We start from the raw sequence: 20,181 nt of genomic DNA, 5'->3' as shown, positions 1-20,181 counted from the left end.
TCCACCACATGAACTATTACATACCGTCTTACAGAAATCTTGGGAAACACCTTACTCTCTGTCAGCGGTTTCAAAGAAAACGGATATAAAGTTTCGTATGCGGAAAACATCGCCTTACTCTATGCCACAACTACCACATGCTTCAGTTGTGGTAGAGTTTGCAATGCAAAGATTCAAAAAAGCAAAGTCGCATACCTCATATCCACCGGGCAAAGACAACCGATATTTAGATGAGTTTGGCAGGAAGATGTACCACAACTCAATGTTGAATGCCCGCATTATGCACCATCAATTCTATATGGTACAATACCTATATGAGTGCATACAAGCCACAAAAGGTATGCTTTCCTCGACGGCGGATCAGGTACCACCGCCTCTTCATGACATGGAGGAGTGTTCTCGACACCACCTGCGGTCTATATATGAGGGATTTGAAACATTTTCTAGGGCATCTGCAACAGCTATCGCAGCCCGTAGGATAGCATGGTTACGTTCTAGTACGATACGAGACGATTTACATGAGAAACTAATGAACCTCCCGAGTACAGGAGACAACCTGTTCAGAGAACGGTTTCAGGACACAGTCAGCAAATTAAAAGAGGAGGCTCTTGCAGTCCAATCCTTAACATCACAACCTCACTACTCGACCACGTGTCATTATGTGGGATCTACTCATAGACAATCCTATACCCATAGGCCTTACAGGTCTTATCAATCCTTTCGTACACAGACGTATCCATCTTACCAGCGCCCTCTGCCGCAACAAAACCACCCAACTCAATGTAGGGGTAAGCCACGTAACCAGAGACAGCAGACACAACAACTGGCTACTGCAGTAAAAGCAACACCATCTTTTTAATATTCCAGCCATCACCACTACATCAAGCACCACCTGGCAGAATTCATTCTTGCCTGGCAGCATGGGAGAGAATAACAACCGATCAATGGGTTTTAGAGATAGTACTGTTACCTTTGGCGCGCGGGCCGCGGCAAGGCAGTGCGTTGGTGGGAACGTTCGGGCTCCGGGGACTAGCAGGGCGGTCCCGGCAGCATCGGCAGCGCGATCTAGGGGGGATCGGGGCGTGTTCTCCCAGCGGGCGGACCAGCGTCTCCACGCGGCTAGGAGCACCAATTACCGCGGGACTCAAGCGTTGGCTCCGCCCCCTTGACGTCAGACGCCAGCAGAGGCTCCTTTGCGCGGGAGAATTGACTATTTAAGGGAGCTGCTTCCCAACTCGCTGCTTCGGCCACGATTGTTCTGTGGAGCTTTCGCCTGGGGATTTGCCTCCGTTCCTGATTGCCTGCTGCCTGCCTGGACCCGGACTGATTATTGGATTTCGTTGCCTGCTGCCTGCCTGGACCCGGACTGAGTATTGGATTTAGTTGCCTGCTGCCTGCCTGGACCCGGACTGATTATTGGATTTCGTTGCCTGCTGCCTGCTTGGACCCGGACTGAGTATTGGATTTCGTTGCCTGCTGCCTGCCTGGACCCGGACTGAGTATTGGATTTCGTTGCCTGCTGCCTGCCTGGACCCGGACTGAGTATTGGATTTCGTTGCCTGCTGCCTGCCTGGACCCGGACTGAGTATTGGATTTCGTTGCCTGCTGCCTGCCTGGACCCGGACTGATTATTGGATTTCGTTGCCTGCTGCCTGCCTGGACCCGGACTGAGGGATTTCGTTACCTGCTGCCTGCCTTTGGATTATCTGCTATTTTGGTTCCTGATTGTCTGCCGCCTGCCTCGACCCGGACTGAGTATTGGATTCGTTGCCTGCTGCCTGCCTTGACTCGGACTGTCTTTGGGACTTCTCGTCACTAGGTAAGCGGTCTAACCGGTGGTTCCACTACTATCAGCCAGGGATCCTAACAAGTACAACATGGCTACCAACTTCAATTTACCACAAAACCCATACTACCTCACCTTTCCACTCTAAAGAGTCAAAGCTTCCAGCCACAACTGGGGGAGGAAATTGCTTTGCTTCGCAAACAGCAGGCCATTCGACGGATTTTCCCAAAGACCCGACAAACAGGGCTTTATTCCCCATACTTCCTCATACCCAAGAAGTCGGGTGGCCTTCGCCCCATATTAAATCTACGGGAATTGAACAAATTCCTGACCAAAGAGAAGTTCAAGATGGTATCGTTGAAATCGATCCTACCTCTGATTCAACCCAACAACTGGATGTGATCCATCGATCTGAAGGATGCTTATACACATATCCCAATCCATCCATCCTCTTGGCGTTACCTATGCTTTCGCTACGGTCATCAACACTACCAATACAAAGTTCTCCCCTTTGGACTATCGGCTGCACCAAGGGTTTTCACCAAATGCATGGTTGTGGTGGTGGTGGGTGCCACCCATCCCACTTTGGACAAGCACTGTCATCACAACTCAACTTCAAGTAGAACTCTCAACTTTGCTGACTACCAGGGCTATCGAACCAGTTCCCTGATCTCAACAAGGCAAGGGGTTCTATTCCCGCTATTTCCTAATTCCAAAGAAAACAGGCGGCCTTCGCCCTATCTTAGACCTCTGCAATCTCAACAAATTTCTTCAAAAAGAAAAATTTCAGATGGTATCTCTGGGAACCATCCTTCCATCGCTTCAACAGGAAGATTGGCTCTGTTCTCTAGATCTTCAAGACACTTACGCACACATACCAATTTCCACACAACATCACAAGTACCTACGATTTTTCATGGGAAAACATCATTACTAGTATCGAGTCCTACCATTCGGACTTGCCTCTGCTCCTCAGTATTCACAAAATGTCTAGCAGTGGCTGCTGCATAACTAAGAAAAAACAGCATTCATGTTTTTCCATACCTAGACGATTGGCTAATCAGAAGTCCATCCAGGCAGGGAGCTCTGACTGCCTTGAAAAGCACAATAATACTATTACACTCCCTGGGATTTCTAATCAACTATCAAAAATTCCACATCGAACCGTCTCCACTCCTCACGTTCATTGGAGCAGACCTCGACACCACAGTGGCGAAGGCTTTTCTTCCAAACGACCGTGCCAACAATCTAGCATGCTTGGCGAACTCTATAACCCAATACCAGTTCGCCTCTGCCCATCAGCTTCTAGTGCTGCTAAGACACATGGCCTCGACAGTGCATGTTACCCCTATGGTGAAGTTAGCCATGCAAAGAACTCAGTGGACTTTGAAATCTCAATGGCTTCAAGCTTTCCAACCACTGTCGTACACAGTTCAAGTCACCCACCAATTACACCTGTCGCTCCACTGTGGACAAATCAAACAGCCTTAAAGACTGGCCTCCCTTTCCAGCAATCAACTTTGCAAGTCGTTTTGACCACAAATGCCTTCAACTTGGGATGGGGAGCTCACGTCAACAACCTTCAAACTCAAGGGATGTGGACTACGCTCGAAATGAAGTGTCAAATAAACTTCTTAGAACTTTGAGCGATACAATATGCCCTTTATTCCTTCAAAGAATGCCTCTCAAACAAGACTGTGCTGATACAGACGGACAACACAGTAGCAATGTGGTACATAAACAAACAGGGAGGCACAGGCTCTTATCTGCTCTGCCAGGAAGCAGGGCAGATTTGGGCCTGCCAGATAAGTGGCTCCATGCATCTCTGAGCCACTTATCTGGCAGGCATACAAAACGTCCTAGCGGACGATCTCAGTCGACATTTCCATCCCCATGAATGGTCTGTGGATCCACGTGTAGTGAGCAAAATCTTTCAATGCTGGGGTCGCCCAATCATAGACCTCTTTGCGTCCAAACTGAATCACAAAGTGAAAAGGTTCTGCTCCCTCCACGACCGTCGACAAACGTTATCCAGGGACGCCTTTGCTCGCCCCTGGAACACAGGACTTCTATATGCGTATCCTCCGATTCCGCTCATATCCAAAACTCTCGTGAAGCTACAACAGGACAGAGGGACAATGATCCTCATAACCCTGTACTGGCCTCGACAAATATGGTTTCCCATACTTCTCGACCTCTCGATCAGAGAACCAATTCGCCTGGGCACAGCGCCCACTCTCATAACTCAAAATCAGGGCAAGTTGCGTCATCCCAACCTGCCAACTCTTGCCCTGACAGCTTGGAATTTGAAAGCTTAATTCTGCAGCAACTTAATCTTTCAACTCAAGTCTCTAAAGTTCTCGTAGCTTCACGAAAGCCTTCCACACGTAACTCTTACCACTTTGTGGACAAGATTTGCCAAGTGGTGCACACAAAAAGGTTTTGACCCTTTCTCATGCCCCACTCCTCCTTTATTGGATTACCTATGCCACCTTTCGGATTCTGGACTCCAGACATCCTCTGTAAGGGTACACCTGAGTGCAATAGCGGCATACCACAAGGGGCTAAGGAATGCGCCAATAACAGCACAACCCCTAGTGAGTCGGTTTATGAGAGGCTTACTCCACCTTAAGTCTCCCATTCGACCACCGGTTACTGACTGGGATCTTAATTTAGTGCTAACGAGACTCATGTGATCCCCGTTTGAGTCTCTGCACTCCTGCGATGAAAAATTTCTTACATGGAAAATATTTTTCCTAGTAGCCATTACATCTGCTAGGAGGGTCAGTGAGTTACAAGCTCTCGTCACATACTGACCCTACACAAGCTTCCTGCATGACCGAGTAGTCCTTCGCACTCACCCCAAATTCCTACCAAAAGTGGTAATGGATTTTCACCTCAATCAATCCATAGTCTTGCCTACTTTCTGTCCAAGACCACACTCTCACCAGGGAGAGAGAGCTTTACACACCTTAGATTGTAAACGTGCACTAGCTTTTTACCTGGACCGCACAGCAGTCCACAGAAAATCCACCCAACTCTTTGTTTCTTTTGACAAAAATAAACCGGGAGTTGCAGTGGGAAAACAAACTCTCTCCAACTGGCTAGCAGACTGTATAGAATTCTGTTACAAAAAAGCAAACATTCCTCTCCAGGGGTGAGTAAAAGCACACTCAGTAAGAGCTATGTCTACATCAGTAGCACACTATAGTTCAGTACTTATTGCTGATATCTGTAAAGCTGCATCTTGGAATTCACTTCACACCTTTGCAGCACATTACTGTTTGGACAAGGAAGGATGACAAGATTCAGCCTTTGGACAATCTGTCTTAAAGAACTTATTTCCAGTATAGTACCAACTCTTTCTACATCCATCCTGCTGTGATTTCAGGCTGCCTCATTCTTTCCAGCAGTACACCAGTTGTTGGCTTGTTGCACAGGTTGTATGCTGTTGGTCCAATGCAAGAATGACAGCCTGTAGCTTGCTAATCACCCATATGTGAGTACTATCATCCTGCTTGTCCTGGGATAAAGCAAAATTGCTTACCTTGTAATAGGTGTTATCCCAGGACAGCAGAATGTAGTCCTCACAGAATCCACCTGCCACCCCGCGGAGTTGGGTCCGACATGTTTTATTATTTTATTTTTGGCTAAAGCTTAACGCTACAAATGAGATTGAAGGGAGACCCCTGTGGATGAGAATATCATGGCATGCTGGGCATGCTCAGTGGGCTCAGTGTGCCAGCCAAAACGTTCTAGAAACTTTTGACAGAAGTTTTCCATATCAGGGCTCCATCTGATGATGTCACCCATATGTGAGGACTACATCCTGCTGTCCTGGGATAACACCTATTACAAGGTAAGCAATTTTGCTTTCCCTTGGGAGCTGTCCCTTTTAACTAGCAGTAGAATGGACCATAAGTGTTACTTAGAACACTTTTTCCATAATTCCTCTATGGACCAATATGATCCAGTACTGATGCCAGAAAAAAGCATTTAAGCTAGCATTTAAAGAGATGTAAAAAGAAGTGATACTATACATTATGAAGCAGCTTAGAATTCGAGATCTATTTGATTGCACATTATGCTCCCTATCATGCCTCTTGTCTGTTTAGATATGATCCAGTGGTGAGATGCTACTTATTTCAATAACTCTTTGGACTTTTTTTTGGGCCCAGCAGTTTACCATTTCCTTTTCTGGGTTGTCAACTCAGTCAGAACTGGGCTGGAATCTGGCACAATGAGCCTTCATTACAGCAGTCCCTATTTTTATATCCTCTTCCAATTCATATAGCCTTGTCATTTCAGGGACAGTCATTGGCTAAGAGCCTTGCACTAAGGCCCGAAATCTGGCCACTGAATATTGCCATTGTACAAAGACTGAGAGTCCCTCAGGGGCCTCTGAATGCTGCCTCTGCTGTGTCGCTAGATCTGGCCAGCCTGGGGAGCAGAAGATCTGATCCAGAATCAAATCTCGGATCTTCCACATGGCAGTACTGTGTACTGCCACTGAGTCCCTGGTCTGGCCTCCAGATCACTCTTTGCATATTGTCAAAGTTAAATATGGTGCTCAGGACAATTACTCACTGTACAAAATTCACTAATTAATTAATACACACTAAAAACCATTTGATAAAAACCTTCAGCAGAATTAGTATCTAGTAATCATCTTTTTTTTTTAAACTTCTATACATTCTCAATTATCCTGCCCCCACAGTATTCATCATTTCAGTCTCTATCCAAATCATCATAATGTTGTCATGTTACTGCCGTGCAGCATTCCCAAAGTATGAATAAAAAAGGCTCCCTCTTTTTCTTTCTCTGTCTCCCCAGCCCCCAAATTCCTTCTCTGCTTCAATCTTTTTCACCTTCATGTTTCTTTCAATTTTTCCTAATAATAGGAGTAGCAGCAAAGGTATAGTAAAAGAGCCATTCTTTCCCTGTGGCTGTAGTCTGCTCCTTCTGTCATTATTATGTGCACCACCTCCTCAATTGGAAGTTCACCATGGGAAGAATAGAATAGGCAGTCTAGCTCTTTTATTATCTCCATGCAGCCCTCCTTAATGCTCTGAACTGTTCTGTCTGAAAGCAGGAGATATGTCTGGGTGATCAGAAAGAAGAACAGCACTCCTCCCTAGTGTTACCGGCCTGGTAGGATAGGTTCTGTTGGGCTACAGCACTGCTCCTTGTGTTTGTGGCTTAACTCATGCAGAGCAAACACAGGACCTAGTCTGACCCTTTTTCTGCCTGAGCCCTGTAGAAGATACTGTGACTTCTTGTTTCATGTGTTCACTCCACTTACATATCTGTAACTGTTACTGTACAAGCAATGTGATGACATTACATTGGAAAGAAATGGTAATGCAAATGCTGAATCATTTGGTTTTAGAACTATTGTATACCTGATGCTTATTTTGTTATTAGTTTGGGAATGTTTCAGAGTGCATGAATAGGAGTGATATATATTTAATTAACAAATCTTTTATACTGCATAAGCAGTTAGTTTGTGAATTGTTTTTACTATTTTTTAATATACATAATCCAAAGTACAATACAATATTAAACATAAAATAAAACTTGCTTAAGTTATATCCAAGTTTTTTCTCCTCCTGTTCTATGTAAGACAGTTTTGTCACTGTCTGTTTATGGTTGCAATGTAAACCGGAGTGATAATTAACCCTGTTATTTGAACTTCGGTATAGAAAAGTTATAAATAAATAAATAAAATGAAAATGAATATTTAAAATAACATAAAAATAAAATATAAATATAAATTAAAAAAAACCCCTAAATTAAACTTAACTGAGCTCTTGTTGAAACTACATTATAAAGCACAGCTAAAACACCAGTTAGGGAGATCATATCACCTTCAGGGAAAAAACATGTCTTAATCTGCTTATGAAATTTCATATTATTTAATTGTGCTCTAGCCATTCCAAACCTGCAGCACACCACTTCAAAATTAGTTTTTGAGTTGAGACTGATACTAAATTAGACAGCCCTGAGATAATCTCAGTGACTGTTCTGCCTATACCATGTAAGTTTTTCCCATAAGTATTTAAGATTTGCCATACTGGGTCAGACCAAATGTCCATCAAGCCCAGTATCCTGTTTCCAATAGTGGCCAATCCAAGTCACAAGTATCTGGCAGGATCCCAAGGATAGATACTATGCCACTTATCCCAGAGATAAGCCAAGGATTTCTGTAACTCTAATAATGGTTTATGAATTTTTCCTCCAGGACATGTGCATACCTTTTTTAAATGCAGCTATTGCTCCTCATAGATCAAAAAAACATAGGTGAATAATGTAAATTTAGCCTTCTCAACAATTAGTAACCAAAGAAGTATGTGAGGCATAAAAGTCCCTTTTAAACTTGGATTTCCCAAGAATCAACTGCGCTGTCATATTTTGTAGTAACTGCAATCTATGGGTAAACTTAGCTGGCAGTCCCACATACAATACATTACAATAATCAATAACTAATGCATGTGCCACCAATTTTAATGCTTGAGAGTCGGAGTGGGGTGAAGTTGATACACTGTCTTAAGCTGTAAATATGCTCACTGTTCAGTCAACCCAATATAAGGATTGTGATAACTTGGGCGATGCGGCTTGGGAGACAGCCATAAGGAATAAAGAGGCAGACTATGGCTTTTCCCTTAAGTGCAATTTATTTACAGTGGAAAAATGAAGTGCAAAGCAAAACAAACAAATGATGCAGCTTACCTTAAAGCATATAGCAGGTTTTCTCATGGAGTGGCTTCCTACCTGCGCTTGGGCCTCTCTAACACTTCTGGGCCCTGACTCCTTATAGTATGGTGAGGGGAGTCTCCTTTCACTCAGAATCCCTTGCAGGGCTGATATCTAAGTAGGACCAAGTTAGATGGTTGTGGCCGGTCCCTTAAGGTGGGTTGAGGGAGTTTTCGGTATACTCTCTCTCCAAGGATCCATAGAGAAGCAGGAATCTAATACAATCCCCAGGCTTCAAATTTTAGAAGAAACTGTAATAGTATGGCCCTCCAAAACTCATTGGATAGCCAAGACTTATGGCCTTTCAGTGTTATTACCTATACAAAGTGTCTCGCTCTTATTCAAGACTAGATTGCTCCTTTGAAACCAGAGGGCAAAACTAGCCAGACAAAAATTTAGGAAAATAACTGCCTCACTAACATTCTCCCTAGTAAGGCTCAGGAACTGGATGTCATCAGCATATTTATGTCCAATCACACCCAGCTCCCAAAAGATTCCAGCTAACTGCCTCAAAGATGTTAAAAAACAATGGCAAGAGACAGGAGCCCCGAGGAAAAAAGTTGCATTAGTCTTTTGCACTTGTCAAAATCTGCTGTCTTTTGCCTGCAAAAATTGTATCTTTTCAAATTAATGTTGCAAGTTAAATAGGTGTACGGATAAGTAGTAAATGATTTTATATAAGTGCTTATTGATGATTCTGTCTATAGCCCATTGCAGACAAAAGACAGCAGATTTTGATAAGCTCAAAAGATTGATCTGATACCACTTTTATAGTTAATTTTTAGAGTATTTGATGCACCTTTCTTCCTGCAGTCTACATTCTGAGTGAGATGCTGTGCTTATTTTGCTTTGTAAATCTTTCAACAAGTAACTGATGGACCATCAGATCAAAAGCACTGGATGAATCCAGTGAACTAATAGTGTAGAATGGCCTGGGTACAAAATACATATGACACCATCTGTTAAGGACACAAGGACAGATTATGTGCTATGTCCAGGCTGAAAACCCAACTATCAGCCAGTAGATTCCAGAAAATGTGACAATTGAGTAATCACCACCTTCTCAATCTGCTTTTTTCTAGCTAAGCTTATTTGATATAGGAGTATAATTTCCACACATTAGAAGATCTAAGTGGGGTTTTTCAGAATCGCCCTCATCACTGATCTCTGAATGGTGGCTGATAATCAACCTTCTGCAAGCAAGGCATTCACAGTTCTGCATAGCCACCCCATTCTATCTCCAAATAAAGATGTAATCTAATATGGAGCACAAGGATCTAGGTGGTTATCAGTAGATCTCATATGATCTAATAAAATTTGAGCCCAAAACAACTAGTTTGTGCAAATTCAGCCAACTGAGGAATCTCAGCGGGCAAGGAAGCAGGTACTAGTACTAAAGAACAGGCAAGGCATAAGAAAGGTTGTGAATTTAACTGTTTTATTAACAAAAAAATCTTTTAGAAAGTTAAGCAAATAGAGTAGAATCAGGCATAGAAATATTACTGGAAATAGAAATTACAAATATCAGGGATTTAATATGTTACTAAACAAACTCTGGTGTCCGGTATCCCTTCACGGGGTTTCAACCATTCATCGGGGTCTCAACCATTCACCAGCGAGAATAGGTACCGTTTTTGCTCTAACTTATAAATTTGTGCCTGTGACGTTGTGCTCTATTTTTCAATTTTTACTTTCCTTCAGAGAGTTCACTCACGCAATAATGGCGATTTTCGCACTTATGCGCTGAATTAAAATAACTAAAAGTCACTGTCCCAGGCCAACTCTCCTATATGAAGCAATGCAACTCAACTCATATATTTAATGACAATAATGACGAAAATCGCCATTATTGTGTGAGTGAAACATTGTTTCTTTGAAGGAAAGTAAAAATTGAAAAAATAGAGCACAACATCACGGGCACAAATTTATGTTAGAGCAAAAACAGTACCTGTTCTTACTGGAGTCTTAACCGATGAATGGTTGAGACCCCGTGAAGGGATACCGGACACCAGAGTTTGTTTAGTAACATATTAAATAACTGATATTTGTAATTTCTATTATCACAGTAGGGGATTTTATAGAGGCTTTTTGACTTTTTTATAGAAATATTTCTACCAGACTCAGTAATCTGACCAAGTAAATTTCTAACTTTCCTGACTAATTAAAATATCAAACATTGAAACCATTTGTTTGGGGGCTGAGCACTTGGGAATGTATAAAAAGGTCTGAAATATGATTATCAGAAAGTGGTTCCAATGAAGATCTCAGTTTAAGATTGCAGTTTTGGTAAGATATATTCGTGAATTTAAGTTAATTGAGGTGTGTTCAAGTTTCATTTACTATTCAGACTGTGCTTGGTAGAGAGCAAAAGTATCACCTTCCTTTTATTAAAGTTGAACATAAAGTAGAAGCTGTGTTGTGATGTGAAAGACTACTTGCTTACTTTCAAAAACAATGTAAAAATAGCATTTGTGAATTGTATTTATTTGATCAATACATACCTGCATGTATATCTTTTTTTCAGAATGAGACATGTAGGCTCAGGGATTTTAATACTACAAAAATGCTATATTACATGGCCTTTGTTCCTTTTCCAGGACAAGCCCTTGAGCTACAAGCTGATGGATCAGATGAGTCAGCTTCTGAGACTTCTGAAGCGAAAAGTACTCCTACTACTGAGGGTAGATACATTTGTTTTATTGCATTATAATTCTAGTTACTTTGTTATTAAAGCTACATTCTTAGATCCTTCTTCATTGCTCAGGCTGTGGCACTGTTTGAGCTTGGATCCCCTATCCATTGGGGCCAGTTGGGCTTGGGTACTTCATAGGTGATTTGTGCTCAGGCCATGAAAGGAAGAAAAAACTGCTGCTGCTATTCTGACTGCCCCTTGCTAGCCATCAAGTTGTGCTGAGGGCGCACGTCAGACTGGTTAGAGTTTCCTTCAGCCTCCTGGTCATGCTGTCTGGAAAGATGGAAGCAACAGAGAAATTTGTATAAACTTCCTCGGTAAATTTGGGGAAAATTAGACCAGATTCAAAGTAGATGTATTATAGTTAATTTCTTATAAACTGTTCTAAATTATATTGTAAAAACTGTTTTAAGTTATATTGTAAAAACAACCACTCCTAAGCCATGTTTTCCATTCGTTAACCACCATCTTTACATTAGCACATGTATTATAGTTAGTATCTTGTTAACTGTTCTAAGTTATATTGTAAAAATAAGCAGCTCATGTCTTATTTACTGTTCAGTTGTTATGTGAACCGATGTGATATCTCGTCAAATGTCGGTATACAAAAACAAACAAACAAATAAATAAATAAAGATTTGCTGTAGATTCACTAATTAGCTGGAAGCCACATTAACTCTGTCTGCTGCAAACTACTTGAATCAGGCATTGGATTTAAAATAAAAGTTTGCTCAACTAATTAATTGAACTAGTTCAGATTCTTTTTTTTTTTTTTTTAAAGCTTGCACATCTTTCTTCCTGGCATGAATCAGGTTAGGCTGTAGGGAGGCTTTTATAATAAATAATGATGTTAAAGTTATTCCTTTTGGGCTTGATTTACCAAGACATTTTCCCATTGTGTCTATGAAATAATGAATCGAAGCAATGGCGACAATTTAGATGACTGAATATTTTACAGCTATTGCTTGTGTTACAGATGTTACAGCACCATTAGTGGAAGAAAGAGTAAGTGGAGCTAGGACTGCAGCTCGAGGACATATAGAGATACCTGAAGGAATCACAGGTACTGTATGATATTTACTTCACTTGAAGAAACAGAATGTTAGATTTTTAAAAAGTACTGGGACCACAGGATTCAAATCTCAGTTTGGTCACTTGTTTTTTTTTTTTTAAGTTTCACAGCAGTTCAGATTGATTAAAAATATCTTTGGTATAACAGATCTAGAAACTATTTTTTAATTCTTTCTTTATAGTATAAGCATTTCTTAATGAATTACGGGTTTGCCCTCTGTCTCCCTCCCTCCATTTCTGACTCTCTAGTGCCTGAATTCTCCTGATACCTAACCTCACTTGATCCCACACTGAATCTTAGCCACCTTATTCTGTGCACAAGTATTTGCCCTTGAATAAAAGCCCTCCACCATGCTTTCTTTTTATAACAACTGAATACATCCATTTCATAAGAAGCATGATTAGTAGCTGCTGTTATGCTTGGGGGTGGGGGTGGGGAAAGCTAGACTGCTGAAAGGGTGGAGATTCCTGTGGGGGCCCACAACACGTCATTGCTTTTCATGAGGCTGCTCCAGTCACTCAACACAAGTTGCAGTATTGTAGGAACCTCTATTATCGGGGAATCCCCCCTTGCAATTGGATGCAGCTAGAAGCAGTAAACTTCTGGTGATAATTCAGCATTTAACATAAAATCTTGAAATTAGTGGTGTATAGCTATACATTGACTTGTATGCCCTATCTCTTCAGCTTAGTACATAAAACTGCACTGTTACTGCATACTGAAACAGAATATGAAGCTCATAATTAATAATTTCATAAGATGTATTCACACTAAACAACATGGGGTCCATTTTCAGCCACTGTGCTAATTAGCCATAACTGGCTAACTAATGGTGTATATTCAGTGGTGTAGTTGGGTCACTGAATATGCCCAGCTATCTTACAGTTAGCCGGTTATGTATACCCGGCTAACTTTAGGACAGCCCTATAACCCGACCAGAGTTAGCTGGATAAGATAGCTGACCAACTTAGCCAGCTAACTCCACTCCTTGCTAGAACACCTCCCGCCTGCCCCGGAGTGCCTATACTTATCTAGCTAAATTCTAGCTAGATACGGGCCGAATGTAACTGGGGAAGCCATTTAGACAGATAATTATTACATATCCATCTAAATGGCATTTCAATATGGAGATCAGCAGTTAGTATTTTGCATTTTGTTTTCACTGTGCGTTTGTGTGTGTGTGTGTGTATATATATATATATATATATATATATATATGATTGACATGTAAAAGAGATGGATTCTGTGCATGGCTGATGTTAGGATTTAAAGGAGCTCTTCAGACTTAACCAACTCAAAAAATTGGCTAAATTAAAATTCTCTCTGCAGATATATAGCGCTAAAACATAACTTTCTAATACAGATGTTATTTTCTACTGCACTTTGCGGTGGTCAGTACTGATAAATATTGTCTCTTGGAGAGTGTAATAGATCAGCTGCAGCCAGAAGTATTCAGACTCATGACTTTCAAGTTAGGCTACTGAAAAAGTGGGCTGTGTGGTCTTTAAATCTCATGTGCTACACAATGCCTGTATTTATTGTTCCTTTAAAAGATACCATAAGCTACTAAAACTGGAGCCCTTACTAAATCATAAAATAAATGCCTCCCGATTCAGAGGTTCCATTGTAGTTTAGGCAGCTCAGCAGTGACACAATTGCTTGGAACCAGTTCAGCAGTACTGGTGAGTTCTGCTGGCAAAGCCCTAGAAAGAGATTCTGCAGAGCCCTCCTCTCTCTTCTGGCCAACATTTTGTGCAAATGGATTTAATGGTGAGGTCCCATATTAGAGTCTCTGATTCATTATTGGAGACTCCACAAACTATATGTAAAGGCAGTGAGCCTAAGAATATTACCCTTTAAAAAAACAACAACAAAGAACATAAGAACATAAGAAAATGCCATACTGGGTCAGACCAAGGGTCCATCAAGCCCAGCATCCTGTTTCCAACAGTGGCCAATCCAGGCCATAAGAACCTGGCAATTACCCAAAAACTAAGTCTATTCCATGTTACCATTGCTAATGGCAGTGGCTATTCTCTAAACCATATGAGTTCCTGGACCATCAACTCTAAACCATATGAGTTCCTGGACCATCAACTGTTTGGAGCAGGTCCAGACAGATATTGCTTTCTCTCCATGCTGAAGATGGCTACTGTGTGTCATGGACTGCCTGGGTCACACATAACATAGGCTAGGGTTGAATTAGCCAAGCAAGTCACCAGGAGAGAAAAAGAGACAGAAATGTATTAGAATTTGAAACAAATTAGCAATACCAATGTTTAACCTCTAGTTGAACCTGGGAGTCTTCAGTAGTCTGTTCCACGGATTGTCCTTTTGTCAATGAGTTGGACTGTTCTGGGTGAATCTTACTTCATAGCCTGTTCCAGGACCTGAAGCTGTATCCTTCTGTCTGCTGTGTTTCGTTTAATGTTTTATATTTTGTTAACCGTTGTGAAGGATGGTATATAACGATGGTATATAAAACCAACCAACAAATAAATAAATAAATATTTTGGGCAGAAAGGACCTGAGGACTCCTGATCATGAGATGGCATGTAAGAGGAAATCCTGCGACCCCTAGAGAGTTCCTACTACAACTCCCTTTTCCCCACAGATAAGCAGGCTGAATTAGCCATGCTGCCTGGATGCGCCCCTTGACAGCCCGGTGTAGGAACTTCTCCTAGACATTTAAAAACTTTGCTCCTGCACGCCTGCGCGGTGCCTTCCCGTGCGACTGACTGTCTCTCCTCAGTTTTTCATTTTCCTATGCAGCAACGGTTGTTGGTTCTTCTCTCTTGTCTCTCTCCCCTAACTAACTTCACTTCGGTGAACCCCAGACAGCACTTTTCAGTGATCCCATGGCCCCGAAAGCGCCTGGGTTTCAATTCTGTCAATGCGAAAAAATGATGTCAGTCACTGATGGACATAATTATTGTTATCTATGCTTAGGGCCCAATCACAATCAGGCATCCTGCCAGGATTGTAGCAGGATGTTGCTCAGCAGCAGCGGGCCACAAAAATAGCAAGGCTCTGGGAATCGGAGGGTGTCCCGACGGGCTCTTATGCCCCCACTCAACACTGGCCCAACCTTCCCCGGGCTGGGAACCCAAGTGGCCAAATGGGAAAAAGTGATCATTGTCCCTGGAGCCCTCGATGAGTAAGAATAAGGGAGCAAGGCCCTTGAAACAGCTGGTAGATCAGGCGGAGCCTGAAAGACCCAAACAGGCCCCAGCAGTATTGGGTGCGGCTACAGGAGCAAAACAGGATGCCCCAGTACCATGAGTGTTGTCCTCACCACTGGCAAAAGATAGCAGATGCAGTGTTGGTGCATCTGACATGGCGCAGGGACACGTTCAAGGCAGACATACCGACGCAGAGAGTTGATCCATGCACACGACGCACAGGGACAGCACTCCCGACTCATCATGTGCTGGACTGCGCTCCGACGCAACCAATGCAGCCCAAGCTGATGCATGCGCCGACACATATGAAGGCTAAAGCGAAGTCTCATCATGTGACGTTGACGTATCCGAAGCACAAGCATCGTGCATCGCAGGATTCAGCTGGGGACCTCTTGCATCAGGGGCCCGTTTGTTTTGACCTGGTGAATCGCTTTTGTCTAGCGGCATGGCTTTTGAGAGGAAACGGTTGAGGTCAAAGGGATACGCGGAGACGGTGGTTGCTACTCTACTACGTTCCCGTAAGAAGTCCACGTCCTTGGCTTATGTCCGGGTATGGGAGAGTTTTTGAGTCCTGGTGTATTGAACACGGAGTGGGGCCCACTCGTGCGGCCATTTCGGACATACTTCTTTTTCTACAGGAGGGGTTGTCCAAAGGTCTGTCCTGTAGTTCGCTGCGAGTGCAGGTGGCAGCGCTGGGGTCCCTAAGGGGACGGATTCATGGTACAACATTAGCTGCGCATCCGGATGTCGTGCGTTTTCTTAGAGGGGTGAGACAATTGCGGCCTCCGTTTAGGCAGCCTTGTCCGTCCTGGAGCTTGAATGTGGTCCTTAAAGCTTTGTGTGCAGCACCTTTCGAGCCTCTTCGTAGGGTTACGCTCAAGGATCTAACGCTGAAGGTGGTTTTCTTGGTGGCCATGGTTTCGGCACGACGGATTTCTGAATTGCAGGCTCTGTCGTGTCGGGAGACGTTTTTGCAGATTTCGGACTCGGGCATTTCGTTGCGGACGGTGCCTTCCTTTTTGCCCAAAGTGGTTTCGTTGTTTCACATGAATCAGACGGTTGAGCTGCCATCGGTTGGGCAGGCACAGGTTTCGGATCCTATGGCTAAGGATCTCCGTAAGTTGGATGTCAGACGTGCTTTGCTACAGTATCTAGAAGTCACCAATGCATTCAGAATGTCGGACCACCTTTTCGTTCTCTATGGGGGTCCGAGGCGAGGGAAAGCAGCCTCCAAGACGACAATTGCTCGGTGGCTGAAGGAGGCCATTCGGTCGGCGTACCTTTTGCAGGGTAGGCCGTTGCCCGCTGGGTTGCGAGCTCATTCTACTCATGCTCAGGCCGCATCATGGGTGGAATGCCATCACATTCCTACAGAAGAGATCTGTAGAGCGGCCACATGGAAGTCGGTCCACACGTTTGCACGGCACTATCGTTTGGATGTTCACGCTCCAGGGTCGACGGGGTTTGGAGAAGGGGTGCTTAGAGCAGGCCTCTCCGGCTCCCGACCCAAGTAAGGTAAGCTCTGGTACATCCCAGGAGTCTGGACTGATCCCGGTACGTACAGGGAAAAGAAAATTAGGTCCTTACCTTTTGCTAATTTTCGTTCCTGTAGTACCGAGGATCAGTCCAGAGTTCCGCCCAAGTTTCCGGTTGTTGCCGGAGGGCCTGTCTAGTCTGTATTTGTTCATTCCTGATGGGTTACTGTTTATACCTTGAGTTCGGTTCCCCAGTTGGGGGGGTTAACGTTGTGGTTGAGGTGAATTGTTTTGGAGTTTCGTGGATTTTGGTGGTGTTTTCTGCTTTGACATTAAGTAATACTGCCAGACTGTAGGTGGCACCAGCCTAGATATAAGCGGTGTTTGGTTTGTAAACTTCTGTCTCCATCTGCTAGAGAGGGGGCAAAACCCAGGAGTCTGGACTGATCCTCGGTACTACAGGAACGAAAATTAGCAAAAGGTAAGGACCTAATTTTCTTTTATTTAAGTATTAGACACTGGGGATGAAGTTGTTAATTTCCGCTGTTCAAGAAAACTTTTTAATTGCTCGGGCACAAAAAAGATATAAAGTTCTTCTTGTTTTTTAATTAAACATTTACAAGGAAATCTTAAAATAAAATAAAATCCCATTTCAATAAGTTCATGACAAAAAGCCAGAAAGGCTTTTCGCCTTACTTGCGTGGATGCCGCCAGGTCAGGAAACACCTTAACTACTTTCCCTAGGCAGTTGACAGGGTATCTACTAAAATACCTTTTCATTACTGATTTAATATCATTTATTGAAGAAAAAGTTACTAACAATGTACCCCTATCAATCACCTGTGCTGAGGAATCCTCAAGGAAATTTGTAAGATTACCTTGAAACATCTGATTTGAACCATCGGGTATTGCATTTCTTGGTTTGGGCAAAAAATAGCAATTTATTACTAAGGGGAACTCTTCACTTACAAAGCCAAGGTTTTCAGTAAGAAACTTTTTCAATGTAATTGATGGAACTTCTCCAATTAATCTGGGGAAGTTTAAAAATCTTAAATTTAAACGCTTGGTGCTGTTTTCGAGAGTTTCCACTCGTAATACTTTCCCTATCTTTAACCACTGCAAGATGAAATTCCTGAGTTTTTTTCTCGTTAAACTCCAACTTTTTAATTCTATCTGTAGTGTCTTTAATTTGTTTCTGAGTTTGATGATACTCCTGTTGGTTTCCTGACCTTAGTGTATCCACTTTAATCTCCAAGCCCTTAATATTGTTCATCATTCCAGCCATCATCTCCTATAAAATGTCTAACGTTACCACCTCAGGACGGGTGAGTGGAACTGGGGGCATCCCGCTGGTCAGTTGACTTTCAATCCCTTTAGGGGAAAAATTTGACACCAGTCCCCCTTCTGCTCCTGCTGGAGTCAAATTTTGAATGCCCACAACTAACTGTGCTTCCATTCCTATATTGTGGGTTTCAAGCAATCACACTCCAGGTATGGGAGAGGTGGCATCTGCAGAAGCTTCTCCAATATACCCTTCACCAAGTCTCTGCGCTGGTGGAAGTCCTGCATTAGGACTTAAGGAGGCCTCCTCTGCCGGCCCAGGCAGTCCTCCCTGACTGCCTAGCACATCAGGCTCCTCAGTACCTGCCTTTATTGATGCAGGTGAGAACATGAAGCGACTGATCTCTTGGTGGATAGGTGAAGGCAATGGGAGAGAAGGAAAAACCCTCACCTTCCCTTTCCTTTTGGGAGGCATAATATCAAATAATTTCAACCACCTATACACCTGAAACCACGTTACTTCCTCTCTGAACTATGCAAACCAAACTGTCCCGCAAAGTTGGTCCATAGAGACAATCCGGTAGAGACAAAAAACAAACAAACAGCAAAGTACCTTTGGGAGCTGATCTGTCAAGCTTATGATGTCCCAAGCGAACTCCAGGCGAAATCCAGGCAAAGCCAGGCTAAGCCTGTCATGCCGCGCGCCGGCATCTGCTGCACGCCGCACACAGCCCAATTTTGTAGGGCTCCCTGGTTCCGCCTCCGGGTCCGCCCCTTTACGTCAACGGGTCCTCAGCTGTGGGCTCACCGTTGGAACAAGCAGGAACCGCGTGTCCCGGGGTCCTACAGCACAGAGCAGCAGAAAGGGTATCTCCGACTAGTTCTTTTCTCTTACGCTCTCCTATAAACTCTTTTAAATAAATAAATGCATAAAAGGAAAGAATGTAATTCTGACAGTTATTTCTGGGTTGTTGAGAACAAAAAGTTTTTTATACAAGGCTTTTTATAATTTGGTGCAAAGACAAATAGACAAGATCTCCAATGACTTCTGTTAACATTTTGGATTTTGTTTTGGGGCCTAGATTTATGCCTGTGACTCTAATTTGCATTCTCTAAACTTCAAAAGGACCTTGGCATTTTACCTAAGAACAACTTTTCATTCTCTTTGGCTCTGGTACGAAAGGATTACTAGCTTCAGCCACTTTTATTTCCAGATAGATTTTTGTTTTGCATAACTCAGGCATATAAAACAAGCACTTAAAACACCTCTGAATTTCCTCATGGCACATTGTACCAGAGCTCTTCCTATTTCATATGCCTCTGTGGAGAATATCCTATAAAGCAGGCATAATGGGCCTCTGTTTATACCTCTATGAAACCTAGAGTATTAATAGATATAGCCTTCTGGGGGGGGGGGGGGGGGGAACAGGTTCTACAGACAGGTACTGTTGGGGGTAAATCATGTCACTGCTGTCAATTTCCTTTCTATTAACTCCTACAATAATTAGGATCATAAGAACATAAGAAATTGCCATGTTGGGTCAGACCAAGGGTCCATCAAGCCCAGCATCCTGTTTCCAACAGAGGCCAAACCAGGCCACAAGAACCTGGCAATTACCCAAACACTAAGAAGATCCCATGCTACTGATGCAATTAATAGCAGTGGCTATTCCCTAAGTAAACTTGATTAATAGCAGTTAATGGACTTCTCCTCCAAGAACTTATCCAAACCTTTTTTGAACCCAGCTACACTAACTGCACTAACCACATCCTCTGGCAACAAATTCCTGCCCATTATTTTCGTGGTATCCTTAAACTGAGATTTCTATGTGGTGGATGGAGATAGATTTCAGAGAATCTCATTCTTGCTGTCACTAAGTTAGTTTGTAGTTGAGATATAGTAAATTGGACTTATCTGGAATAGTGCTTAGACTGGGGAA

At 43.0% G+C, this 20,181-nt stretch overlaps 1 protein-coding gene across 9 annotated transcripts in view; it reads left to right on the top strand.

Annotated features, from left to right (window-relative positions):
• Window positions 1-20,181, top strand: part of MAPT (microtubule associated protein tau) — a 405,891-nt gene that overhangs the window by 71,994 nt on the left and 313,716 nt on the right. For all 9 annotated transcript variants that reach the window (XR_003852170.1, XM_029573067.1, XM_029573063.1 and 6 more), the window contains 2 exons: window positions 11,137-11,220; window positions 12,208-12,294. Coding sequence is in view for 8 of the 9 variants with exons in the window: in XM_029573067.1 (XP_029428927.1) it covers window positions 11,137-11,220; window positions 12,208-12,294 (171 nt within the window). In the remaining variant the exon portion in view is untranslated. The remainder of the gene's footprint in view (window positions 1-11,136; window positions 11,221-12,207; window positions 12,295-20,181) is intronic.

This window comes from Rhinatrema bivittatum, chromosome 12 (genome assembly GCF_901001135.1).
Source record: "Rhinatrema bivittatum chromosome 12, aRhiBiv1.1, whole genome shotgun sequence".
In the NCBI taxonomy this organism is placed as follows: domain Eukaryota; kingdom Metazoa; phylum Chordata; class Amphibia; order Gymnophiona; family Rhinatrematidae; genus Rhinatrema; species Rhinatrema bivittatum.
The sequence above is the reverse complement of the archived record's forward strand: the minus strand, read 5'-3'. Positions and strand labels throughout refer to the sequence as shown.